The sequence below is a fragment of the Euwallacea fornicatus genome, chromosome 3 (assembly GCF_040115645.1).
Source record: "Euwallacea fornicatus isolate EFF26 chromosome 3, ASM4011564v1, whole genome shotgun sequence".
Taxonomy (NCBI): domain Eukaryota; kingdom Metazoa; phylum Arthropoda; class Insecta; order Coleoptera; family Curculionidae; genus Euwallacea; species Euwallacea fornicatus.
This window is the reverse complement of record NC_089543.1, coordinates 5,018,497-5,044,227: the sequence shown is the minus strand read 5'-3', so window position 1 is coordinate 5,044,227 and position 25,731 is coordinate 5,018,497. Positions and strand designations below refer to the sequence as shown.

The following is a 25,731-nucleotide window of genomic DNA, read 5'->3' as shown; positions in this document are numbered from 1 at the left end:
ACTGCGGACAGTTGTGTTGTTAATTTTGCAACACTGCGTCCAATGGCGGAGGTGAAGGATAGATAGTGATTCGAAGGAAATATTCATGTTATGTTCTATTAACAGCCTGCTTGAAGTTACATACAGGATATAAAGAGAGTTAATTTTAATAATTTTAGTGTAACGATAATGAAATTGTTGTTATAAATGTTTTTGATGAATAAAATTAATGCTTTTGGGAAACAGACCGGTAAAGCTGTCAGAAGTTCAAGTATTAACCTAAATTGAAAATTGAAATATTTTGACAGTGACAGATGTGCAAATTGGGATTGATTCCTTTCCTATTCAAAGCCAAGTGAAAATAGAAATAATATAGAGATCCCTTTAAAGAAATAAGATGTTAAAATAGTTCCAGTCCCATAAATAATGATTTTTTTATAGTTATTGCGTACCACATTTATACATGAATCAGATGTAAGCTATGGCCGGCAATAATGTAGAAACTGAATGGCTCAAAAGTTTAGGAGTCACACAGGATTTTGGTGCTGCATTATCCACAGTTCCTGAAAACCAGCCGGGCATATTTGACGAAATTGAAAGATCACCCCTTAGCAGCAGTACACTAAAGGTTTGTGTAATAAGGAAACTAATCTGGTTTTTTATATTTTGGAAAATTTGCCATTTTTAGAGAAATACAAAAATGGAAATGTCAAAGAGTGATTTGCTGAAGCTAGTTAGTTGTTTCGAAGGAGAAATACAAGCCCGGGATATTGCTATTGCAGTGTTAAAGGTAATATTTATGAAGGTTTTTTAACAATTGTTGTGCTTATTATAGGTTATCACCTTGTTATTAAATTTGAAAAACTTCCCTGTTAAATTTTGAAATTCTTTGCTTCACCCACAATCTAATAAAAATGAGTTGTTTCATGAACAGTGTATATTATATTTACAGATTGAATTGAAACCCCATATATAAAAATAATTAAAATTTGCATTTTATGACTTTCATAATATTCTTACTTTTGTGCAGTAGGCTCAGTTAAAGCAGGCCACTGATAAACGAACAAACATTGGTATGGACAAAAAATGATAACAAACAATAATAATATAATAAACTATACACAACAAACTGTCAAAAATAATGGACTGGCTATTAGAATAACAGACTGCTACAATCCTAAATTAATATTAATTATGTGTCAGTAATTAAGTGATTACATTTTGTAATCACTAATACAAAAACATACCTGATCAAATTGCATTAACAATGTTTTTTATCCTTATTTGTCTTGATTTATATTCTATCATCGCCACATATTGATATCTGTTTAACTAAATGATTATGTTTATAAAATATACTAAAGCAACAATCGAGTTCTAATACAAAACCCCATTTTATCATACATTTTTTAATTTCTTTTTTAATGAGCTAAGCTGTCAATAAAGGGGCATGTATGAGGATTCTATGTCCAAGAACTGACATACTAGCTATTTCAAGACCACAACCTCATCGTTGAGGCTTCCTTCTGTCATAATTCTGATTTTCTTGTGTTAATAAATATGCTTTTAACACAATATTTATTTATATTTATCCACAATTTTGTTTCATAACTGTCAATAATTAATTAAATTCAGTTATTTTTGCTAAATTTAGGCTATTATTATTAGTATGTTTATATATTTTTTAATATTTCCAGTCAGAAAAATTAAAACAAGTAGCCAATTTAGGAAGGTACAGGCCAGCTGCCATGGCCGATCCTTATATAGCCTTATTAAGAGATGGGATCTCAGATGCTCCAAATTCTAAACCTCCTGTCAGTGAAAAAGAATTGCAAGCTGCTGCAGATCAGCAATTTCAAGCCTTAGAACAATTGGCAATACAGCAGAGATGGGCTCATCAGCATATGGTCAATATCTTGAAAGAAGCTGAAATTAAACATAAAAAGGTAGTTCCAACTTTTGCTTGAATAATTTCAATTATTAAATATTAGTCATAAATTGTATTTAATAATATTCAATTTGGGTCTTAATTAGAATAGTAAAATAACCCCTCAATATCTTAAATATTTTTTGTGATTGGCCTTTCGTCCATCTGATTTTTTCTCTCTAGGGCTTTTCACCACAGGTAAGCATCATTGTCAATTTCATGTCTTTCTTTTAAAGTTTGAAATAAAGACAGTAGCAAAAATATAACCAAATCCATGTAAAGCCTTTCTTAAGTGAATGCATATCCTCAAGGTTATTCAAGAATTAGAGGAAGAAAAATGCAAACATGAACATGACACTGCTCAAGGAGATGATATAACATATGGACTTGAAATGGAGAGGACCAGATTAAGACAAGAGTTGGAAATGGAAAGAAATGCGCGCAAGAAATTGGAAAAGGAAGTTAAAAGGCAGGTTGAGTTAGCAGATGAAGAAAGAGCTCGGCAAAAACAAATAGTTTTACTACTTCTGGCAGAAAGGAAAAAGATTATTGTGAAGTATATTGAAGAAAGAAAAAGAAGCGAAGATCTCGCACAGGTACAATGTCCCAGTAATTATTTGATGGTTATTCATCAATAATTTAATGCAGATTTTATCTGAGGAGAAGTCAAGAATTGATACCATGGCTGAAGGTTTAGAAGAAGAGAGCAAAAAGTCTTTGCAAATGGAGGCGGACATCGAAAAGCAGACCCAAGATTTCGAGACGGAAAGGAAAAGTTTTAAATCTCAACTTGCAGCCAAAGATCAAAGGTGCTACAATTTTTCAATAATTATGCTTTATATTAACATATTTTATTCCATTTCAGGATAGCAGAACTTGAGACTGAATTAAATAGGTTAAGACTAGAATACGACTCAATAAGAAATAGAATCCAGTTGTCAGACAGTGGCACTGCCATAATAAGCAGCGTTGCCAAAGTGGTACAACCAACTGCTACTGTTTCAAGTGTTCCTGTGTCAGGACCAAGTAAGCTCCCATATTTATTTCATTGTAGAAATATTTTCTGTTGTCTTTCAGCAACCGGAATTGCGCAATCCGTGAGTCCAGGTCAGGCTCTCAGGCAAACGGCCATGGTTGCAAGTGTCCCTACCGCAAACAAAGTAAGTTGGCTAAGTCAATTTTTAGATTAAAAATGTCAAATGTAATTTATGAGTTTTTTAAGATATGAATAACACCTTTTTTAACTATATAAAAAGGTGCAGTTTACAATAAGTTAATCTGGTGATATAAGAAATGTCATGATTTGTTCTCAGATATCAACCAGTGGTAGTGGTCCTTCCGATTCTTCTACTATTAGAGCAGTTACGAAAGCTTCGTTCCATGGCCATCTGCAGCAGTCTACAGCTCCTCAAACTCCCCCTAAAAAAGGAGCAGCAGCTAGAGGAGTACCTCCTCCAATTCCTCCCAACAAACCAGTGATTCCAAGTAAATCTGCGGCTCCGAGGAGACCCGACAGTGGAGAGTCGGATAAAAAGAAACTGAATGTTTCACCTAAAGAGAGTGATCCGCAAACATCACAAGGCGTGCGCGCGGGACAAGGTATTGAATTACTCGGTCAAGAGTTGGCCGATTTTCAACAAATGTTCGTGACTATGGCTACTAGTAATAATACATAAGTCTCATCCCTGAGGATGAATTGGATATTTCTGTTGAGCTTTGAGGCTTACAACATCTTAGGCGAATCGGCCGTCAAAGTCCACACTTATTGTGATAAATACTAATGTAGAATTATATATTCCAAGACGTTGGCGTATTTCACTGTGAGTGCAAAGAGTAGATTTGTTGACCCCTGTAGATTATACAGCCCGATAGCAAACGGTGCTTATTAAGATCGTTATGCGTTATTTCTAAATGGCGCGATTTTTATTTAATATTTAAAAATTGAACTTAATTGTTTACGGCATACTCTTAACTGGAAATTAGGTGTCAAAATAAGATAAGAAAGCAGAACAAAGCTTTGATCAGTACTAGGACAACTGTAATGTCTATTATGCACAATTATTAAACCGTTACATGTTTGAAAAGTTATGTAGGGTGAGCTAAAAGTAAAGGGTCATATTTTCAGGACTCTGCATAAAAATAACTAAATTTTTATTAAAGGGAGTAGTTTCACAGTGTACACAGATCTGCAAATTTAATGTTAATTATTTTTCTTTGGTTATGGCAACATATAGAAGAAACTTAAAATCACTTTTTTAAGTTCCGATGTCACAATCTTGAATTTATTTCATGACATTTCATTAGTCAACTTAGTTTTTACTTTACTTTTTTAAACAGTGCAGTTTATTTTTCTTAAGTATTTATGTTTTTTAGATATGATTTATTTCAATTTCAACTTGTGTAGTCATTTGGTATTTTTTAATGAAGGAAGTTAGCAAAGGGGTTAATTTCCATTAATAATTTATTTTTTTCTTATTTAGACACTCTGTAGTTTGATGCAATGAGTTCTAAAAAAGCAATCCATTTCGCCGAAAATGTAATGAAAAATTATATTTTTTTATATAGCTACGTATAAATTGGATGATTAATTAGTTTAAAATATTTTTTCTTATTCGACGGTAACTCCTAAGTTGTGTAGGGTTTCCAAGTACTTAATCTTAGGTATGGTTTAAATTTAAGCATCACATTGTTTCCTTTTGGAAGAAGTATTTATGTTTATCACTTGCGGGTTTTAAATACGGATATGACAAATTATTACCTCAATGCTCTCTGTTTAGGTTAAGTTCGTATTTCAAGTTGCGACCTGAGTACATTTCATAACTGGATGCTCTTAGACATCAATCGGAAATAGAAGGTAAGTTTTTAATGTTTGTTTTTAGTAATTTATTTAAATTGAGGTACCTGTTTATCTGCGGTCATTAAAGCTAGGGTTTGCTTATTGAGTCAAAGCTTTTCGACCTCGAAATTGTATGTAGTCACAAAATTTTATTATTAAAAGTTCCTTTGGCGTACATATTCAAAATTTTAGTGTAAGCATTCCCATTGAAGGAGCTTGACTTGGTTTCTTCAATTTTGCTGACTAAACAATGTAGCTATTTTTTATTTATTGAGCTGATATAGGGACTGTCCACTAGAATCTCTTGTTAGGTCAAAACATGTTTGAGGTTGTTCTATTCGTTGGGGAAAAATAATTACATCTGTAAAATAATTTTTGTATTTATGTTTGGCCCAACGTGACTATATTCAATACAGAGAAAAAGGATTGGAGTTTAATAATTTGGACTTTTACGAAACTTATCAACACAGATGTTAATTTATTTAGTTTTAGAATTATAATCAAAATTCTAAATCGATATTTTACAGTACTATATTGCAGTCTCAAGATTCTGAGCAACAACGTACTCGAGTGAATCAATCAATTTTATAGCACTTATGCAAAATAATAATTTTTTGTAAATGTATGATGGTTTAATTGTAAAAATGTAATTAATTTAGAATTACATTGTAAAACTAAGTCAGATTATTTGGATTTTTTCTCGAAATTACTTAATAAGCAGCGTTAATTAGTCTGTCAGTGACGTTACGCCTTTATCTATTTCAATATCAATCAAATTGTTTCTATCTATCGAATAAAAACTATTTTGAAACCCTTTTCTGAAGAGTTTTTCAAATATAATTCAACATTAGTAGTCATCCTTTACAATGTGATAAGCAAATAATTTTGCAATGCATAGCGAAATAATATCATTCTCTCCTTTCCTTAGAAATAGAAAATTATGTGATATAGATCACTTATATAAAAATGTAAGCGTAGTAGGAGCCAAATGATTCTAGCATGTAGATTTGTCGACGTAATTTATGTATAGATTAGTAGCCTAGTATGTTTTCTGAAATAGCTACATTGTTGACCACTATATTAAATAAATGGCTAGTAATTTATTGATAAAGTCTCTCAACGTAATAAAAAAGCAGTTTGTGCTTGAAAGCGATGAGGAGTGGTGTTAGCGACTCTTAAAATGAGGTGTACAAATTATAAATAATAATATACATACATAAATAAAATTATTGTAGGTGACCTATTCATTTAAGCATTAAGGAAAAGGCTGATACCTTCAAGTCTCCCGATACTTTTCCTTATTTGTTCACTGTATATGAATTTGATGAAAATAAAACCTTTACCAAAATAGGTTATAACTTGTACACACCAACTTAATTCTTTTCTTTTTATAACTTGCAAAGGCAAAACGGAAACTGTCAATCGCAGTATGTTCTACTTAATATGTTGTAGGTATAAAAGTAAAGTAATGGCCTATAGTTAATTTTCTGTTAAAGTATAATAAATATACCTCTAAAAAATGTGTTTGTCTTCACCGAACCTTAATTGACTTTACATAAAATTGAATTCACTGGCGTATATTTTGAAAACTTATGTTTTGCAGCTTGTGGGGATTAATTGTTAAAAACTGGGATATTTTGCTAGAAAACTTGACTTTATGGCGAATAGGTTTGGGTATTAAATACTTAAGATACTGCTTACCGAAAAAGTTATTGTTATAGTGAAATTGAAGCAGTTACTACGACAATAAATAAGCCAAATTTTATTCTATTTTATCAATATTTTTCTACTTATTCCTATTTCATTTTATGCAGAATTAATTGTCCCCATGAGATATCGAAGTGAAAGTAGAAAATATAGAAGAGGTTCACACAAAGAAGAATGATCCATTATTGGGTATAACTTTTTGTACCAAAAAAGTCTTTCGGAAATTCGGAAGGTAGTTTTACGTTATATTAAAACGGAAAAAAGGAATTGACGAATCGAAACTAATTATTCTAATGGGCGAGCTAGGGTTTGAAGAAGTTTTAGAAGAGCGAAGAAATAATTTGTTGAGTTTAAGAAAGCTTAACATATTGCCGTTTACAGATTAGAACAAGATTTTCTGTAGCTCTAGGTAAATACTATTTAAATCAACTCTCCGAGATCTAATATGTAGGATGATTTCATAAATAAGACAAAAACATTAATTAAGAAACCCTCTGATTTATTCTTACAATTAAAAATAAGTATAGGTACAATGCTTGTTTCAAGCCTGCTAATAATAACATAACCACTACATATGACATACTTAGAAAAGTACGCCTAACAATTTAATCAACAATTAATCAATGGCACTGGTTAAATATCACCCGATTCTATAAATATCTTTATGCGAATTTTAACGAATATATCCCTTAACTATTTACATTAGGCTGAAGTTTAGTGTCGGAGAAGAAAACTTGTTAAATTACTCGAGGTTAAATATGTATGCATTTCAAGTCCGCGATATACATAAAAATTAAATTCATTTTTAAGTACTAAATCAACAAATTACCATAATACAGTATAATGTAACATATACATATATAAATTAATAAGGGTATCACACAGCTTGAACAAAATATGATGATAATTGCAACACCATGTCAATTCCTACAGAAGCGTGCTGGTACTATAGGAAAGGGCATCAAAATCGTCTTTAATAACGTATACTGTTTATGTTACTATTTAAATATTTAACGATAAATTAGTAGTTATAGGTTTACAGAATTCGAAATTTAATTTTGTCACGGGCATTAACTTTGTTATTGTCACTGTTACACATGGCTTGCAAGAATATGCATCAACTTGAAAATATTTCATCGACAAAAACCTATAACCTTTGGGACATTATTCCAAAAGAATCCAACCGAATTACATACACAGTATAATCAAGGACTTCGAACCACATATATACTACTATTATGAATTTTTTTAAACAATATGTTGGACCTGGTGAAAGCATCAAGGTGAAGTACCTACGATATCTACTACAACCTCCACATAATAGCATGGAATTGTTTCAATATTGTCAATTAAAACTTTCAAATTTTCCGAATATTCTTAATGCGTAGTCGACCTGGTTACAACGCTTTACCTTAACGCTTTCCTAACATATGCATTTTCAAAATTGGAAACCACCTCTATGGGGCAGTAATACACAATTGGGTATAAATAGATTCTATATCGGCATTGCAAGAAATATATGTATGCATTTCATATTGTTTATTAAGAATATTCACATCCAGGAATGTATAAATAAGTTCATAGTCCGGCACTTAACACCGTGTGACGGGCCAATTTGGAAGCATGCGCTTTAAAGTTATTGATGGTAAGTAGTGTATACATTCAAGGATGAAAACATCAAAAGTATTAAGATAACATTATAATGTTTATGAGGAAATTCTATTTTTTTTTTAAGCATAAGCGAGCAAGCCTCCCTGAAAACTAACTTCTAGCTAAGTATCCACTAAGTTAACAATATAAATATTATTGTAATACTAAGGCACGGACCGAGCTCACTGCTTGTCTTAATGACAAACATCGTTGTGTATAATTTATGAAAGTACCTAGGATTATTACGGCATCGATTTAATGTTGAAGAGTTTTGTATGTGGGAGAGGGAGTAATAAATAACATACATACGGATTCTTTAGCACAAATTAGCCTGCTATAAACATTCATTTACATACAAAGGTATTTGAGTTTTAACCTGCGACGTTCTTCTAAACGGCAGTGGAAAATTGCAAAATACGACAACTTTATAACAAAACATAATTTAAAAAATGCGTGTTAACAAAGATACAGGGAGTTCAACTTTAGAACAGGTTTTGGTTGTTCGTTGTGGCCCTTACAGTTTTTGAGATATTCAGTTCAAATATGGAGTGTATAATTCATTGATAATGGCAACAAATATGCATTGTAAAGTGCAAGGTTTTTTGAATTACCGAGTCTTACCGTCTCAATTTCTTTGAAGTATGAGACAATTAATGTGAATTCCTTGTCCAGGTTCAAGTTAATAAAAAAATTAACACCCAGTAGCAAAAGAGCTGACCCCTAAAACCATCACTTTGTAGACATTGTTAGTAACTTTTGTAGCCGACTGAAATTTGCTGTAATGACCAAAATTGGAAGGAATTCGACGAAAAAGATTAATACGCATTTTTGTACATTAGTCATTTTTGTTGCCTTTATTTTTTCTTACAAAGTCGTCTCATTTTGCAAATTTCTACAAATCGAAAAGCAAGATACACCAAAACTAAAACACCCAGTGCAGAAGCGATTCAACGGGCAGATACCGGGTACTTCTAAGTGATGGTTCCGATATATTTGTTACTTCTTAGAGAGATACATTGCACAATTAAAATTGTGTTTCCGTCGCGTTCAATGTGATGATAACACTGTCTAACGCTTTTTTAAAATCAAGTTAAATGCGAAGTGATGAAATGTGAAAATGGCATTCTGTTTTCCAACAAAATCATACTACCGCCATTTTGAAATACATTTAAACTTGTAATGATATTTTATAAGAAATTCAATGCATTCCTGAGCCGCTTAAAAACGTCTTGTAGTCTTGAGACAAACTTTACTAGTGAGTTGAAATCGAATCAATAGAGATTAGGACTTTAGGGTAACTTAAAAGATCCCAAATTGTGAAAAGCAGAGTTTTAAATGAATTTTCAAGGACGATCTTTCATTCAGAAACAACCAGTATCGCTTCTAATTGTAATTTCTACTGAAACAAGGCAATTAAATATAAAAAATCCCTATTTATTTCATTTATTCGTCTGTAGGATTCTTTGACATAGTACCTGCTACGTTGATAAAAACTCCTTGTTATCAGACTTATAGCAAATACCATTAATCTTCGTATACAGCTATGGGCATATGTCAGTTTTACCCGAATCAAAGCCGTTACAGCTATATCATTATAGGAATGAAAACCACATAAGCATTAAAAGCATTTTTATTATTTAAGTGGAAGACAAGCGCAAATTTCATATTACTCTACTCAATATAGGAACGGAATTGAATGCGCACTTCAAAACCAACCCCTTAGTGTTTACACGAATTTTAACCATCGACTTCGTAGAAAGCAAGGGGGGTTTATTTTAGACCATTTATGTGGTAGAAAACCATCTTAAGAGAGCTAGTAGCGCTAGATTATTCCACGAATGTTTAGAGATTGATACTATGTCGATATTTTACCCTAAAGTATTCCGTAAATATATGAAGTCAAAATAGGCATTTGATAATCATTTACAGATTTTGAATTTTTTTAGCATATTTTATGTGTTCTTAAGGTGTTCTTCCAAGATGGTATTATAGACGCCATGGCATTGAATGTAAATACTCTCTAGCGCGCACATATTTACAATATAAGTCACAGTAAATAACTTTTAGTAACAATTAAATTTATGTATGTACAACGCCGAACGTTTTGATCAAACCACGTAGTAAAATATCAGGAGCAAAGTCTTTTTATTCGTTATATTTAAGGTCACTTGTTTATTATTCCAAAATAGTTTTATTAACTAAACTGGCCATCAGGTTTTCTCAATATTGGTGTTATAGTAGCATAACGTATTTACAGGGTTTTCAAATATCGGGCCTCCTGCGCATAACTGCAATATCGTGTACCTTAAACCGGTGCGGCCCAAATAGGTCTTACGTAGTAAATTCGATTAACGTTAGTATGAAATCTGGTTTAGTATATATCAATATCATTTGCAATAAAGTTATATATTTAACCTTGAAACCAAAAATTTAGGGGTTAGATTTGGGCGCAATTAAATTAAGTTTATTTGGTGTCACTAGCTTACTGGGGATGATTCTCTAGGGCTCTAATAGACTATAGGGATAAGTTAGTGACAACACGTTTAATAAATTCACCGAATATCGGCGTGCTCGATATTTAACTGTGCTCGATACTTTAAGGGTAAAAGAGCTTATTTTGTGTCGGTGTATAAGCTCCGATACCCCTGGAGGTTTCGAGATCCTGCACAGCCTTAATTGGCACCGGTGGCTAAATGTATACGACTTCATAATAATATATATTCTAGTAAATTACCTACACTACTTGAGCAGCTTCTATATTATGCTGTTAAGTATGAAATCAGTTGAGTCCTATAGATGATATAGAAGGTATTCTGACGGGAAAAGTACTAGGAAATTATTCATTGTGCCGTTGTGTATGTGCTACAGTGAATTTTGCGACTTTAGTACTTAATTTCATTTTGTCGGTGGTTTTGAGCGCTTTTGGCAATCGGTATTCATTGATCAGGTTTGGTTTCGTTTCCTCACAAAATATTAATAATTAACTTTTACCCTGTATTTCCGTAGAGTTTTCAGTTTTATGGGTCGCTATACGAATATAGAAAAATTTCAGACCCGGAAATTCTATAATAACTAAATCTGAGATCGGATCAATTACTAAATTAGCTGTAATTAGTTTCACTGTAACATATTCACCGTTGCACATATGTACATATGTTGCAAAATGCATCGATTTTTGTACTGTCGCTACATTTGCAAGCTTATGTTTAAATAAAGAACCTCAGAGATATGATGTGACTAGAGATTATAAACTTATTTTAGGCAAGTTAAAAATAACTGCTCAAAACATAAATAACGTTCGTAGAAACTAAAGAAACGACTAGAACTCCCTCGTCTAAAAAATTAACTATAACTAACGCAATAAACTCGGTAGCTGCTTCATAAATCTTTGGCTCATTGCTAGGGTGATTTCGAGGGTTGAGATAATTGATCTACAGTATCACGGTTAGCCGATGAGGCACTAGAGTCCAGTGTATCACCTGCTTGAAAAAACCTATCTGCATCACACATTAAATTCGCGTTATTACAACATTGCGCCGAGTGTTCTGCGCCTGCTGCTGCCGCAGCACTTTCATCCATTAAGATAATGGTATTTTGTTCAGGATTTGCACCATGTGTGATCATATTGAAATCTTCCTGGTCTAAGTTGAATAAAGGGGTGCTCCATCTAGGCATGTTACTTGCTCGTGTCGAACCTGTCAAAGAATTCATTAAGACGGTTTTGCTTTAAAAGTATTTATCCAACTATTCCACGTATTTGTGACGTTCATGCCTGTGCGCAGGTAGCTGCGCATGCTCATTTGAATTACATCGATATGACTTAACCTTCACTTTAAGACAGTGTTGGTCATTTAGACGTGTTAAGTAGTATTTTTAGTAGACATGGTAGATACGCGAGACGGTCAATGTCTATATGTACAGGTGACTTCTGTATTAATAACGAAAAAAAAATACCGGTTCGGTTAAATTGACAAAGTTGTTACCACGACTGTGGAACCTTCTGGCATACGAGCTTTGGAAGTGATTTCAAATGAAAATTGCTTGTGAGATAATAGACACTGCCAACGGACGCACTAGATGAGATTATCTATCAATCCTGTCAAACGCTAAGTCTTTGCAACAAAAGATAGATGAACAGAGGCGACCATAGATAAATCATGGAAAGTTGTAATTCATTCTGCATGAGATCTATCCAACTTTGTCTATTTAGCTCAATTTTTATATTTAATTCATATCTAGGAAATTCATGGCACGGGCCCAACTAATATTAATAAATTTTATTCCTTAATAAATAATATCCCTATTAATAAAGTGGAGAACTAAAACAGAAAAATTTTTGAAATTGGGTACCCGATCATAATAGGAGCGCAGAGTCGGACGTATTCAAAAAACAACACATAACCCACTATGGGCATGTGTCAGACCTGCAGATCTTTTCTAGTTTCCCAGAACTTTTAAAGGGATGCCTACTTTGAATCATCCTGTATATCAAATTTAAATGCATTTCTTACCTCTAGTTGTATTCACGTTCGGTGAGTACATAGTGAGATTCGTAGGGCTGATAACACCAGACATTCCGGTCATACTGGGATAACTGAACAACTGAAATACAACATTTACACGTATTAGAATATTCGTACATCAAAATACTTCGATCGTAATTGATTTAGATAATTTTTTATTTTATTGATTTAGAATGATTAGATCGATATATTCCTATCAATTTTTTAGTCTAGATCAGTATTAACTACCAACATGTCCTGGTTGCCCGTGAAAGTGGTTGAAGGAGGTATAATCTCTACTGGGCGAATATGGGTTGCTGGTAGGCACAGAATTTCGTTGTGTCGGAGATTTTCGTCTATCGTGACTACCAGGGCTTAGGGGCGGAGATGAACTGAGCTCTGGAACCTAAAACCAGGAACCCTTACTTAACTTATCTTTCTTATAACTTAGACTACTACCTCTTCAGGAGGTGATGCATCACTGCATGGCGGAGTTATATTGGGCGGAGGAGAGTTTGTTCCACCCATTGCCACTTCGCCCGTAGATCGTATTATCGCTACGGGGCGAGCCATGGGTGGTAGAGGTGGAGGTGGAAGCATTGTAGATGAGAAGTATTGAGGTTTTGGACTTCTGGACAAGTTAGATTGCATCTACAAATTTAGTCCGATTTTGCTAATGAATCGATTAATTGATTTATGTAAGACATACTTGTGCGTTTTGATTACTGTCAGTCTCCTGACAAACAAACGTAACGAAATCTGACAATGTATCATGTCCATTCTCAGGGTATTTGACTTGATTCTGATGATGATGTTGACCATCTGGACTGTGCTGATAATACAATGCATTTGGACTAGCCTGTGAACTGGAAGATACTATCGTCGTATTTTGAGGCATTGCTGAAACATCACATAAACGACTTAATGATTTTTTTGCTGGCTGGCACAATCACTTACAGTAAGTTCCAGATACAACCATGGCATCAACGGATGATGATCTTTCAGCAGGTACAACAGATTGTTCAGGATAGCTATTGCAGTAGTACGCAGGATGCTCCAATTTAACGTTGTTCATATTTGGCTGCGATTCGGAAAGCTCATGCAATATTGACGCTGTAAAGCAGAAGAATTAGGTACACTTTCGGAACAGTCAATGGGGGGGCCAAATCAATATTCATCAACATTCAGTTTAACTTTGCTTCATTTTACTCCCGACCAAAACAGGAATATATGTGCGCAAGTTCGAGAGTATTATTAGGCCTAACTCCGCGCATGTGGCTCATTGCACCTTCACGTGAGAATTGGAATGGGTCGGTTCTCAGAGTTTTGAATTTTCGCATGAATTCTTGCAGAGTTAGACTGAATTGGTACAAACTTGCCCCCCAATTGACCTTTATTCGTTTTAAGGGTTATGAATTTACTATTACATTTCGACAGTTTCCACAGCTCCTTGGACGAAAATACCCCTGTGGCTAATATAATATCATTACATATTACACCGTTGTAGGGATTATGCGTGAAACCTGTAAACAATATTTAGTAAAATAATTTCGGGTAACTGCGCAAGTGTAGCTACCTACCGAAAACATTTTAAATAAATTTGTTCTAAGATTTATATGCCACATTTATTTTATTGTGCCCTGAATGGTAAAAAGTCTGGTACAATTGGCGATGTTAGTTCAGGTTAGTCGTACCTTGTACTAACCGTAGATAGATAAAATTTTATCCTGATTCTTACCTTTATTTTTCCTTTCATCTTCCTTCTTGTTATTGTTATTATTAAAACACACACCACTGAGGATTTCTGAAACAACAAATTCTCTTAATACTATCGTTATATTTAGGGGGCTATTGATGAGACGGACTTGATGATATTCACCCGGAGAAGCTTGGAAAATCGGAAACTGAAGCGGTAAAATCATTAAAAATTTTAAAGATTCGTCGCTGCATTTCTGCTTCAGCAATTCTAAATTGATCACGGTCTTGACTTCGAAAAGTTTGTTAAATACTTCGATTTTTCTTAATCGCGTTTAGAGCTTTAATCGTATATTGAATTCCAGGGGAGGTCAATGTCGTAGGAATGAATAGGAAGCTTTAACTGGGCTTCTCTGGCTAAATGCCTGCAAATCTGATAATAATTTAATGCCAATTTTCAACAATCCATTCGGCCCGATAATTTGTGGTCAAGCATAAACAAGTTTGCATCTTCTCGAACTTTTGATCACAAAGTCTTTATTGCTGGAATTTATAGAACATCATTAAATTTGCAGTATCTAAGCGCATGTTTCCCCGACCACACTGCAGCATTCATATATAAATGCGTCGACAGAAACCCCGACCCCGAGCAGCTGGAATATCGTTGGCGTCGCGACGGTGGCGTCGATATCCGCAATTCCCTTAAGGCGCATACACATTCCTGAAATATGTTTCCCTTTAAAATTTCGCCATGCATTTGCATTATGATTAGTTTTATTGAGTGAAAAACAAGGCGAATGTGTTATTTTCTTTACGATTTTAGACAGATATCATAGAGCTCCGAAAAATTATGTCAGATCTTTATTGCGCCGTTTCATCGTCTATGTCTGGTCAATAAAAGCCACCTGCGCAAATGGGAATTTCTAGCATTTTTTCTGTAGTACTCGGTTAATTTGAAATCGATTCGAATTAGAGAATAATCGGCCGGACCATGTTTGTTCAATTTTTATCGAGTCAATGGTTCCGGGTCCATTTTTCTTGATTGCGGCTTCAAAGTCTCTGCCTGAGGATGTTGAGATCGAATAGAGCAATATCATGTATGGACGATTATATATGGGGGTTTCTTAAGACAAATTTACTTACCATGACTATTAATAAAATTTGCTAAATAAAGGTCCAACTCTCTCACTGACACATTAATATGATATGGATTCACACATAGTCCCGGCTGCGCACAGTCTGGGTTTTTCTCAAGACGCTCACCGTCCGTACTTTCCAATGGAATTGCTTTAAATAATATCACCATAACGAGATCGAGTCGCCACACTTTGTCTGCTTGTCTCAAACAGTCAATTCGTCGCATTTTGCCTTTTTGGTCTGGGTTGGAAAGTACACACACCGCAGGCCGTTTACCCGTTATACTTAACACAAAGTCCTCGCGACACTCTTGAGTGATATCTTTGCGGAGTTTACCCAACAATCGAGATGCCCATTTCTGTTTGACTTCTGCCTTTTCGTTCTGAAACAATACCCAATATCAGTGCACATCACGTAGAGCGGAGCACCGAACTTCCTCAACGCATGCGCGATTCAATTACCTGCAACGCTTCCTTACACTGCCGCTCTTCTTCCAGTGACATTCTCTTTTCATGCTTCTTGTAATACTTTCGTTTAGCTGCTTGCAAATTGAACCAAGTATAAGAAAACGATTTAACGAAAGGTAGGAGTGCTTCAATGAAGGGGTGGAACTCGTCCTGTAAGAGAAAAAAAATTCGTTATAGGCGTCCCGGATGTTGGGGGAGTGAACAAGTGTAATGTACTTAAGTATTAGGCATTCGACATATAGAATATGTATATAGGTGAAGTGTGAAGATTAGACGAACTACATTGAAAATAAGTTAGATCCAATAATTAGAATTATGTACACAAATGTGGAATGATGGACGGGTCGTTGACGGTGTGGAAGGGTGTAAATGTGTCAGAAGCGGCCATGAGATTAAGTTGCGTGGGGATGTTCCGTTGGATTTTAAAGAGTTATTGAAGGTTGAAGTTAAACATACTCGAGTAATATAGATTTAACTAGTCTTTTTGTATAGTATGGGTCTAAAATTGAACAAAATCTTAATGGTATTTTTCGAACTATCGAGAACTGTCGAACGACTGCAAGGTCCTGCTTAATATAGGTATTATTAGGCATATTAGATTAGATTGGAGATAATCAACGTCACCATTTTCGCAAATTTGGAAAATTGTGGAAAAAGCTATTAATAAAGGCTGTTGAAAGAGAAATGTTCTTTAAATTCAGAGTAAGACGTAGTAACTGTTTTATGTGCGAACCGTGCTAATTCGTTTCATCCTATTAGGTATTTTAAGCTGCATTAAGGAAATTTAAGATTAAAATTTTTTTCATAGAAATTCCAGAGAATTTTGACTTCATTCCTTAGCAAGAGCTCTAGAAGGACAAATTTCTGACGGTTGAATACGGTCAAGAAACATGTCGAGATAAGTAAAGCTGCTTAGACAAGTATGACTGCACTCGCCTACTTACGGAATATTGTCGACGCATAAAAGTATCAGCGATTGCAGTAGCCAGACACTAATTACCTAAATAACTTTATTAGAACATGAAAACTGAGTTAGTGCCAATAAATACGGAAAAATGAGCCTAAATCATAGGACTTTTTATTTTTTTACAATACTTTTGCTATCCATACGTCTAACAACCATACATACTTTAAAATTAAATCCAGAAGATGTGTATACCTACTCGCTTCAGTTCCTATAGAATCAGGTGGATATTTATATCTCACTATTTTTAGAAACGAGTAACAGCACTGTACAGTATAGAGGAAAGTTCATTTGTTGCGGTATAAGCATATGAAATGAAATAAAGGAACTTTGAATTCTATTATCTTAATTGTGAAATATTCGCTGAATATTTAAATTGAAATTGCAAAAATTCAATTTACCCCTGGAATTGATCATATTATCTTGTGGCTCTGACGTTACGTAATGTCCGTGGGACGAATAGCGTATGGATGTGGGATTTATTGTGAGAACTCCTTTGAATGCCTAGGAGTTTAGTATTTTAAGCAAAAGTTGTCTCCCAAAATAATCAGTTTTATCGAGAAAGTGATTACTAAACCTGGTTCCCACTTGCATTCCATTTCAGTTTCCAATTCTGGAATTTAAAATTCCACAAATCTTTTCGTTTTAAGTGTTGACAAATGCAGTGGGGGAACTCTAATTTTCAGGCATAAGCCGAACAAAAATACGCATAAAAATAATAAAAAAAAGTTTTCAAAGTTAAAGCTGAAGATAATCAGTCGCGACATCCTGTACCTCATTATTCATCATCCTGACACTGTGCCAAGCTCAGACATCCACAATGTTACCTGAAGCATGAGGAGATTCACCTTGTTCAGTCTCGATTCTTCTCATTAATAACAAATAACGAATCCAATCTAATTTGTCAACGCAAAGGTTCGCGATATATTCAGATCTGGATAAATCGCTCTTTGTGCTCTCTCCATTGTTCCAGGATGCCGGTCTTAATTTAGCTTATTACTAATAAATTGTTCATAATTTTTCCTTTTAAATGTGAGAATACTGCAGTGACGCACTACATATTGCACCTAATAAGACAATCATTGTCCGAGGAAATTTTAAAGGTCGAATTTGGCCCAGAAATAGATCGTCTAACATTGTCGTAATGCCATATTATATACACTCATTCATCTCACATTTTAATTTCAATTGACATAATATTTTTAATTTTATAATACAGTTATTTTAGGATGAAAGTGGGAGATGAACGATGGGTTATTGATAACGGTGACACCATCCAGTAACGGTACGCCATGCCGCAGCTCTCGTGTGCGCTAACGTGTGAAATGGTAGTAGTCAGCTTTGCAGCTATTATCCAAATACCTGCAGTCTGCACTACCAAATCGTGGATTTTAAGAACGATTCCGAAATTTCCTCTTTGTGAAACTACACGGAAGTAATAATAATAATAATAAATTCAGCTTCCGGACGTATTCGAAAAAGAGGCACTGTTTTGAGCGTGTGAAATATACATAAGTAAATTCCACTACACGGTAAAGTTTTCATTCCAGATATGTATTGGTAATCATCGGGCAATCATCATAAAGGTTGGCGAAATAATCAGCTATAAATACATACATCAAATGGGTCAAAATGTATGTGTACGTGTATAGGTTTCATAGTAAACATCGTTTCCTAAAGAATAATATACGTATCTGCTGTCTATAAATTCCTATTACTAATCCTTGACAAAACAAAACCATAAACCAGTACTAGAAAATCGGTTGGAAAATGCAACTTTTATACTGAAAAATGATTTTTCTATTATAGTTCGCCGATTTGTCACATTCGCGAATATTCAAGAAATATGTTTCATATTCCAAGAGTTGATCAAATTCCCTGCATTTGAGGAAAATGATTAGACGAAGGTGAGGGAGAGCTTAACACGATTTCCTTGGGGGTTATTTCCATTGAATTATTAAATTTAGTCAGCTGTTAAGGACTGAAATTGAAAACTAGCACAATTTTCATATATAGAGCTAATACGGTTTTTCTTATTAATATCATTGTGGCAATGAAGAGGTACTAAAATTGATGCGAATGAGAAGGAAATGCAAACATAATAATATCTATTATGGGGGTGCACTAAATACATTTAAAGTGATATGTAGCGATACGATGGCATATTTGGTACCTTCATGTCTACTATACTTAACTCCTCTTAAACACTATTACTGTACCGTCGATTTGTTTAAGATTAATGGCTGCAAGTGCCAAGTTTATGCGAGGCAATTATCCCCATGAATATAAAAATACAAAAGCGTTATTTTCGCATTTAAATATCATAAATCCAATTTTGACGAAACCATTAAAACGAAAGAGGTAATGTCACTGTATTCTCGCTAATTCACGGAAACTGTTCAGTATCGATTTCTGTAAGTAATAAGGTCAGTTAACGCCATTATATTGAGCCTCTGCAACGAAGAGAAGGGCTCTACAAGGATGCTGTTTAAGTTTGGTTTAGATGAATAAATTCGAACATGAATTCACGTTTTTTCTCAACATATCCAAATATGTTAAAAAATATCTCTGAATTTCTCAATTTTCTAGTAACACGGTATTAAAGCTTCTGTTTAAAGGGGTGCAAAGCCGATGAGAGAGTCATTAAACACCAAGAAACTAAAGTGTAATTCCACCTAATTTTCGTTTTTAATCGCCCTCCCAAAGGAACGTTCTAGAGGAGAACCTTGGAGTCGATATTTCCCAAGGAGATTATTCTCCTTATCTCCTCTTCGCGTCTTTATACTTCAAGCTTTTGCACAGCACGCATTGATCCGCTAACGTTTGAAGAAATTTAGAATGTTTTCTTCCAAAAATCCCGAAATATACCGCGTGACACATGAAACAGAACACTCAGTAATAATGGTTTTTATTTAAACGATTTTTTTGTGTGCATTTTTGCTTATATAAATACTAAAAACGATCAGCTCTTTGTCAATATACGCTTCTTTATCCCTTAGAAAACGCACTATTAGAATGCTTGGAAATTTAAATATAGTGATGCTTTCCGATGGGGCATAAATCCATGGAGGCCAAATACAAAGCACGAGAAGTACAGAACGCCATGAAAAAATTGCTCAGAACTTCTGGATTCATTTCATACATGCCTCATTTTGCGCCAGCTCTCACCACTCGGCATCGTCCAACTTGGAATGAGATAGGGTGATCTTCAGCAACCATGGCACAAAAGAAACGATCCTTATTTTTATACGCAGGGGAATGTGCATCGGACAATTGGAGTCATGGTACTAGGATTTCTTATGGCAATAGATCATCTTTGACCTGCTACTTGGAAAACAAAGGAAACTTACGCAAGTATGTGGGGAGGGAGACGAACTACTTTCTTACTCCGGCGACGATAAGACGGGACACCTTCAGGATACACCTTCATAAAATGAAAAAGAAGACTGGAGATGCTGATTCTGTGGGGAGAGGCAATCCATAGTGACATCTTTGCGATAAAGACCTCTCTTCATTGCATAGATGTACCGATGGAAAAATGCGCAAAGGAGGTCACAGTGGGGAAGGTGTCAGACCTTCTCCTAAGGTCAAAGGAGGACTGGGAGACCAAATCCATTATGATAGGGACCATAATGAGAAAGATGTTAGAGTTCGAAAGGAACCTGGAGAGGAATTACTCCCTCTCCAGGTCTAACGAGTGATGTACGAATCAATGCTCAACGGCGATTTCGGGCAGATAACTGAGTAAATACAGGAAAGGAGGTTTTAGTGGTATTTGGCAATGGCTTGACAGCGAGTCCCACATTACCAGACTGAACAAGATCATACCACCAACGGTTAGGAGTGCGAAAACGCATTTCTCCAACCTTTATAAAAAAAAAGTCACCTCTGATATTCATCACTGGCAGTATGGCCGCTCAGCGTTACATCCAGAACATATTGGAGCAACACCTTTTGTCCTAATTCAGGTCTCGTTCTAATTCAGTTTCTCAATGGGACCACACCCGACCAGATGTAGCCAAAATTACGTTAGTTTACTTTCAACAAAAAGAGATCATTTTTTTTTATCTTATTTATGATGATCGTCAAGACCTTTAGATGTTTGACTCTTCTGAAATTTGACGGTGGAATACTGCAAAAGTTTCCTCGCCCCCTGAGCAACTCTTGATAATGCTGTACGAATAGCCTGAGATGACATGATTCAAGAGGCTATGAATAATCTCATTAGGTTGATACCTAGACGTGTTTGAGAGCGTGTAACTTTAATACTAGAATATCTTGAATTTTTTTAGTTATATGTAATTATTTCGTAATTTGTAGGAAGTGTTTTATTTTCTCTGTCACATCGTATATTTCCATCTCCCTTCTTATAGGCGATTTTGGACTATTACGAGTAATCGAGCATATGAACTAAATCTTAATATATAAGTTCCTAAATTATCCAGATGGTCGAGACGAGAATATGGATTTTGAAGGCTGCTCGTCAAACACGAAAAACTGCCTGTCTTCGAGTTATTTTTAGCTGGTTGTGGTCGATGGTCAATTACTGCGGTATGAACAACATTTATATTAGTGACAATGCTGAATTAAGATACACAGCGATAGAAGGTACACAAATATGCCTCGCCTCAGTATTAATAGCGCACATATGATGAGACAGAAACAGAGCAGTCATGAACATCAATCAAACATGTCAACATCGAGGTTAGCGGTCGGACCTATAGATCGATCAAGAAGCGAAATTTTATTTCTTGCACCAAACTACTTTAGATGTAGAATAGGTAAAAGTAGCAGGTGCCTACAACTAACTTAGCTTATGACCCAGAATAGCTGGTTCTACACCCCCCCCTAAAAAAACATTCCTTTAATCTAAATACAGCTCTAATAATGACTTAGCAAAAACTATGTTTAGAGCAAATAATTGATTGATTACTTGATTAGTTCGGCTAATAGCAGTAATCAGGTAAATGCATAACATATATAAGATTTGCAGTTAGTTATACCAGCTAGGAAAACTGATTTTTACTATCTCAATCGAGGGTCAGAGATGTGTAATTAATCATTCAATGCTGGGGACGATTAAGGTTCGAAAACCTCATTGCTGTTTTATCTTTTGAATTTTATGGTTTATCTGTAATTCGACCTCAAAACTAATCTTAAAGACATATTTTACTTAACTCATAAGTATACTTAGTAAGGTGTGAATTTGTTGACGGTTTAGAAGGGCCTCCACGACTCAGAAAATGCAACTTCGCATATTGTCGCTCGTTCGTAGTATTGTATAACAGGTATTTTAGCTTGATGAGGGATGTGAGCGATCAAACAAATACAAAAAATGAAACATTTACAAATGATTGTTGGTAGTCGTGAAATCACCAAAATGGAAAATAATGTGGAATTATATACAGGGTGTTCCTAATTGCAAAGGCGAAACTTCTAGTGTGTATTCTAGTCAAGAGTATTAAAGGGTCATCATGAAAAAAACCTCATGTAGGCGGTGATATGTTAAACGTCCGTCTTGGATAGATTCACTTTTTGTCTTTGGATACCGTCAGATGTTTTAACGTAAATAACAAATGGTTTAATCAAGATCCTGTTTACAGTTGACGGCCTACTGCGAGTTATTTTTTGATGACCCGTTACTACTTTATTACCGCATGGTTACTTTTACAAAGATCAGTTTTCCTGACCAGAAATAAACGAATGACGTCAGTCCTTTGCAATAAGTCGCAAATGCAACTCCTCAGCTTCCTTTTTTAATGACTGACGTTTTTTCCCTTTGACGTTCAAAATATTAGTTCATTTCTATTACATTTACATCATTTTTACATTAGGTGCTCATGGTTGTGTGCGTAGAACATTTTGTGAAGTTTTGTCATTGCAATCCAGAACGCCCATTATGGGCTATCAGTAAAAAGTTCTCATTGTAATGTATCACATGACATTGTTTGATAGGTGGGCACCTACGGGGACATCATATCGAAGGTTTAATAAAGATGAAATTTTTTCCTAGAAACTAAATGAAACTAATATGCGATCCTAAATAAGACATTGAAAAGGGGAATGATAATAAGCATTTTTATTCCATGAATCCACAGCGTTCATTGCGCTCTTTTCAAGTACATGAACTTGTCAAAATTAACAGGGGTGAAGATTTCTGACAGCAAATTCAGTTGCTTCTAGACTCTTTATCTCGGATCGCACGGGTCCCAGTTTTGTTGAGTTCCGAAATAGGACAATTCCGATCCGAGTGAGACGCCTAGAATGAATCTGGACGTTCCAGAACTTCAACACCCTTTCGAATGAAAATAAGTGAAGTGACATCTAGCAGCGAATACATTTTTGAAATGTGCTCTTTAAACTCTCGTGATTGGTTAATGGTTGGGGTCGATTGGTGGAATAGAAAAAGCATATTACCATTTGTAAGAAATCAACATAGAGCCGAATCTGTCAAACTTGACATCTGAGAAGATGTCAAAGAGCAGACTCGGAAAAACTTAGGATCCGAGGGAGACTCTCGAAATGATATTCCTGTACGTTTTTTTTTCTAGAGCATGCTATATTTTCGAATATACAAAGTGTCTCTACAAAAGAAGTGTCAAAGACTGATAGACGGTGGTCAAAATGCAAAGAATTATAGGAAATTGTTTTAATGTTCATAACTAGTCTAGCTTGTCTGGTAACCGAAGGTTCTTAATTTGACGTAACCACCATATTATTGTGTTTGGCATTGTGGCTAAACGAGCTGATACGCAATTACAAAATAAGAAAGCACACACGCAGCACCTTTATTATATTTTCTTAACTATACATCAAACTGCCCACTAGAATGGCAAAGCAGAACGTCTGGCAATACGTTAGAGAACGAGGCAAACATATTTTTGAGTAGATCATGCTCAGTGGCGACATGCCTTTGAAGCAGCAATGCGACGAAGAACAAAATTTCGCTCTCGATCAAATTAGGACTAGTTTGGTGTCCTTCAGGTCAGACAGCAAACATAAAATACAAAACAGAATAACACTCATGTTAATCATGTTAATTACATATCACCACGCATGACGGCGGGCGCGGGGGAAGAGGGAGGGTAGCAGCGAGTAGGCACCTGTCCCGAGGACGGCGTCTGCAGGTACGACGACACATCGGGCTCCACCATGCAGCTGCGCAACGTGTCGGGGATGAACATTCCTCAGAATCACACTCACGCACGGGTCACGGTGGCCGCGCACCGGGTTCCATTACAGGGGTGAGGCGCGGACTCGGACGACCCTAATTCCTGCACGTGTGAGTACTCAGCATGCCACTGTCATTTTGCACTAATTGACCGCGACGGTATAGCGAATCCTAATGTTATTTATATCGAAACGGTGATGCCACTCTACCGACGCGGCTGCTGCTGGGGTTGTCCGGACGCTGGTGCACGTTTAGGTGTGTGCAGGCTGACAACGGGCATGTTGCCGGGCTGCCGACTGCCATCGGCAGCGCCGCGACGGTTCTATACAGCAGCGGCGCAAGGCGTCGCGACTCCTCCATCGGAGCCTCTGCAGCTATGTTGCCACATTACGAGAGACACGTGATCAATTCTCATGAGTTATCTGCGTCCCGAAATTAATAATAGCTGGTCGGGAATTCTTAGAAAACTACTAGACTGTAAATTTGTCCAGTAAGAGACGAAGATTTAGACTAGGGTGTCCTGCCGCGCGTGTTACGTTTTAACAGCTGTTTTGAAATATCTTGCGAAGCTGTACATTTGCCGCATCGTCATAATACGTAACACTGCCACAATAAACAATCGTGATATGCCATCTGCAATTTTTTAATGTTTATCATTTAAATATCCCAATTACGCCTTAGAAAATCTAAACAAATTTCGCCTTCCAGGTGAATCCAGGAAAATTCAAAGTGCTAAAATTCAAGACTTAAAGATCCACACGGCACTTTTCTCCAACGAAACACTATAAATCAGTAATTATGTGCAGGCTCCATGCACGCACTTGCTCGAGCGATCTACTTAACACCGTAGCGGGACATGCACACATCGGTGGAATAAGCAAAACGTAATACCTGCAGAAATCTTATCTGCTGTTTCGGATTTCGATTTGCATTGATCGCAACTCATCCACTATCTCTTCATAAATGATTATTTCATTTATTTAGTTTAACTCCAAGTTGATGTTTCAGGTTCTGAGATAAAAGTCTACAGATCATGGTGCTGTAGGCAAAGCGTTGTATTGATGCAACATCTGAAAATTTATTTGGAGTTGTTGTTTCTCAGGATGTAATATAGATATCTTCATAGAATGATGCTAACCAGGGTGGTCAATGTCGAAACTCCGAAGGTTGGTATCTAAATTAGAGATTTATATAATGGTTAACAGTTTTAATATTTGGCAAAAATCAATTTTTCGATATTTTAAATTATTTAAAAATTACAATAGTCACCTATTTGATGGAAGCTAATTACTTTCAGTAACGTTAATACCATCAAAATTATAGAGAATGCGTGGACAGAAAGTGTTGTTTCGAAGAAACTTCCGTGCTTTCGTTTGCTGCTTTTGCCAATCGTAAATTTTTGCTAGTTCTTCTAGGCCTTTTAGGTTTGCAGAATTACCAAGTCATGAAGCAAGCAGTACTCACCGATCCATGCATATTTAGTATATTTTTATTTTAATTTCAATTATTAAATTTTCCTCGGATTTAATTTGTCTCACGCGCAAGCGTAAATTAGGAGCCAAGTAAAAATTGGCGAAACACATGCCCCATGGGGTGTCTATCTAGAGCCCGACTTCGTCAGAGAGAATCATGAGGAGTTATAGGTACTAAAATGTATGCGAAATGCATTCCTTGTAGCATCTGACTTCAAACAGAA

At 35.4% G+C, this 25,731-nt stretch overlaps 2 protein-coding genes across 8 annotated transcripts; one reads left to right on the top strand and one right to left on the bottom strand.

The window, feature by feature from the left end:
* The first annotated feature begins 25 nt into the window (after window positions 1-25).
* Naus (Nausicaa) lies at window positions 26-6,264 on the top strand. Of its 3 annotated transcripts, XM_066302749.1 has the most exons (10): window positions 27-607; window positions 668-769; window positions 1,677-1,925; window positions 2,090-2,104; window positions 2,218-2,502; window positions 2,555-2,715; window positions 2,772-2,932; window positions 2,984-3,066; window positions 3,220-3,505; window positions 4,684-6,264. In XM_066302749.1, the coding sequence occupies exons 1-10, from the start codon at window positions 461-463 to the stop codon at window positions 4,686-4,688; spliced, it is 1,494 nt and encodes a 497-aa protein (XP_066158846.1). In that variant the 5' UTR covers window positions 27-460; the 3' UTR covers window positions 4,689-6,264. The 3 variants fall into 3 exon arrangements, with proteins under 3 accessions (XP_066158844.1, XP_066158846.1, XP_066158845.1); XM_066302747.1 differs by having other exon boundaries at window positions 26-607; window positions 3,220-6,264; XM_066302748.1 differs by lacking the exon at window positions 2,090-2,104 and having other exon boundaries at window positions 28-607; window positions 3,220-6,264.
* Window positions 6,265-6,927: 663 nt separating this feature from the next.
* NfI (Nuclear factor I) lies at window positions 6,928-24,383 on the bottom strand. Of its 5 annotated transcripts, none has more exons than XM_066302544.1 (11): window positions 23,968-24,383; window positions 15,895-16,050; window positions 15,440-15,815; window positions 14,340-14,405; window positions 14,023-14,124; window positions 13,559-13,714; window positions 13,311-13,501; window positions 13,061-13,252; window positions 12,855-13,007; window positions 12,611-12,701; window positions 6,928-11,794 (listed from the first exon to the last, which is right to left on the bottom strand). In XM_066302544.1, the coding sequence occupies exons 1-11, from the start codon at window positions 24,046-24,048 to the stop codon at window positions 11,499-11,501; spliced, it is 1,860 nt and encodes a 619-aa protein (XP_066158641.1). In that variant the 5' UTR covers window positions 24,049-24,383; the 3' UTR covers window positions 6,928-11,498. The 5 variants fall into 5 exon arrangements, with proteins under 5 accessions (XP_066158641.1, XP_066158644.1, XP_066158642.1 ...); XM_066302547.1 differs by having other exon boundaries at window positions 23,909-24,382; XM_066302545.1 differs by having other exon boundaries at window positions 14,029-14,124; window positions 23,968-24,382.
* Window positions 24,384-25,731: the final 1,348 nt, after the last annotated feature.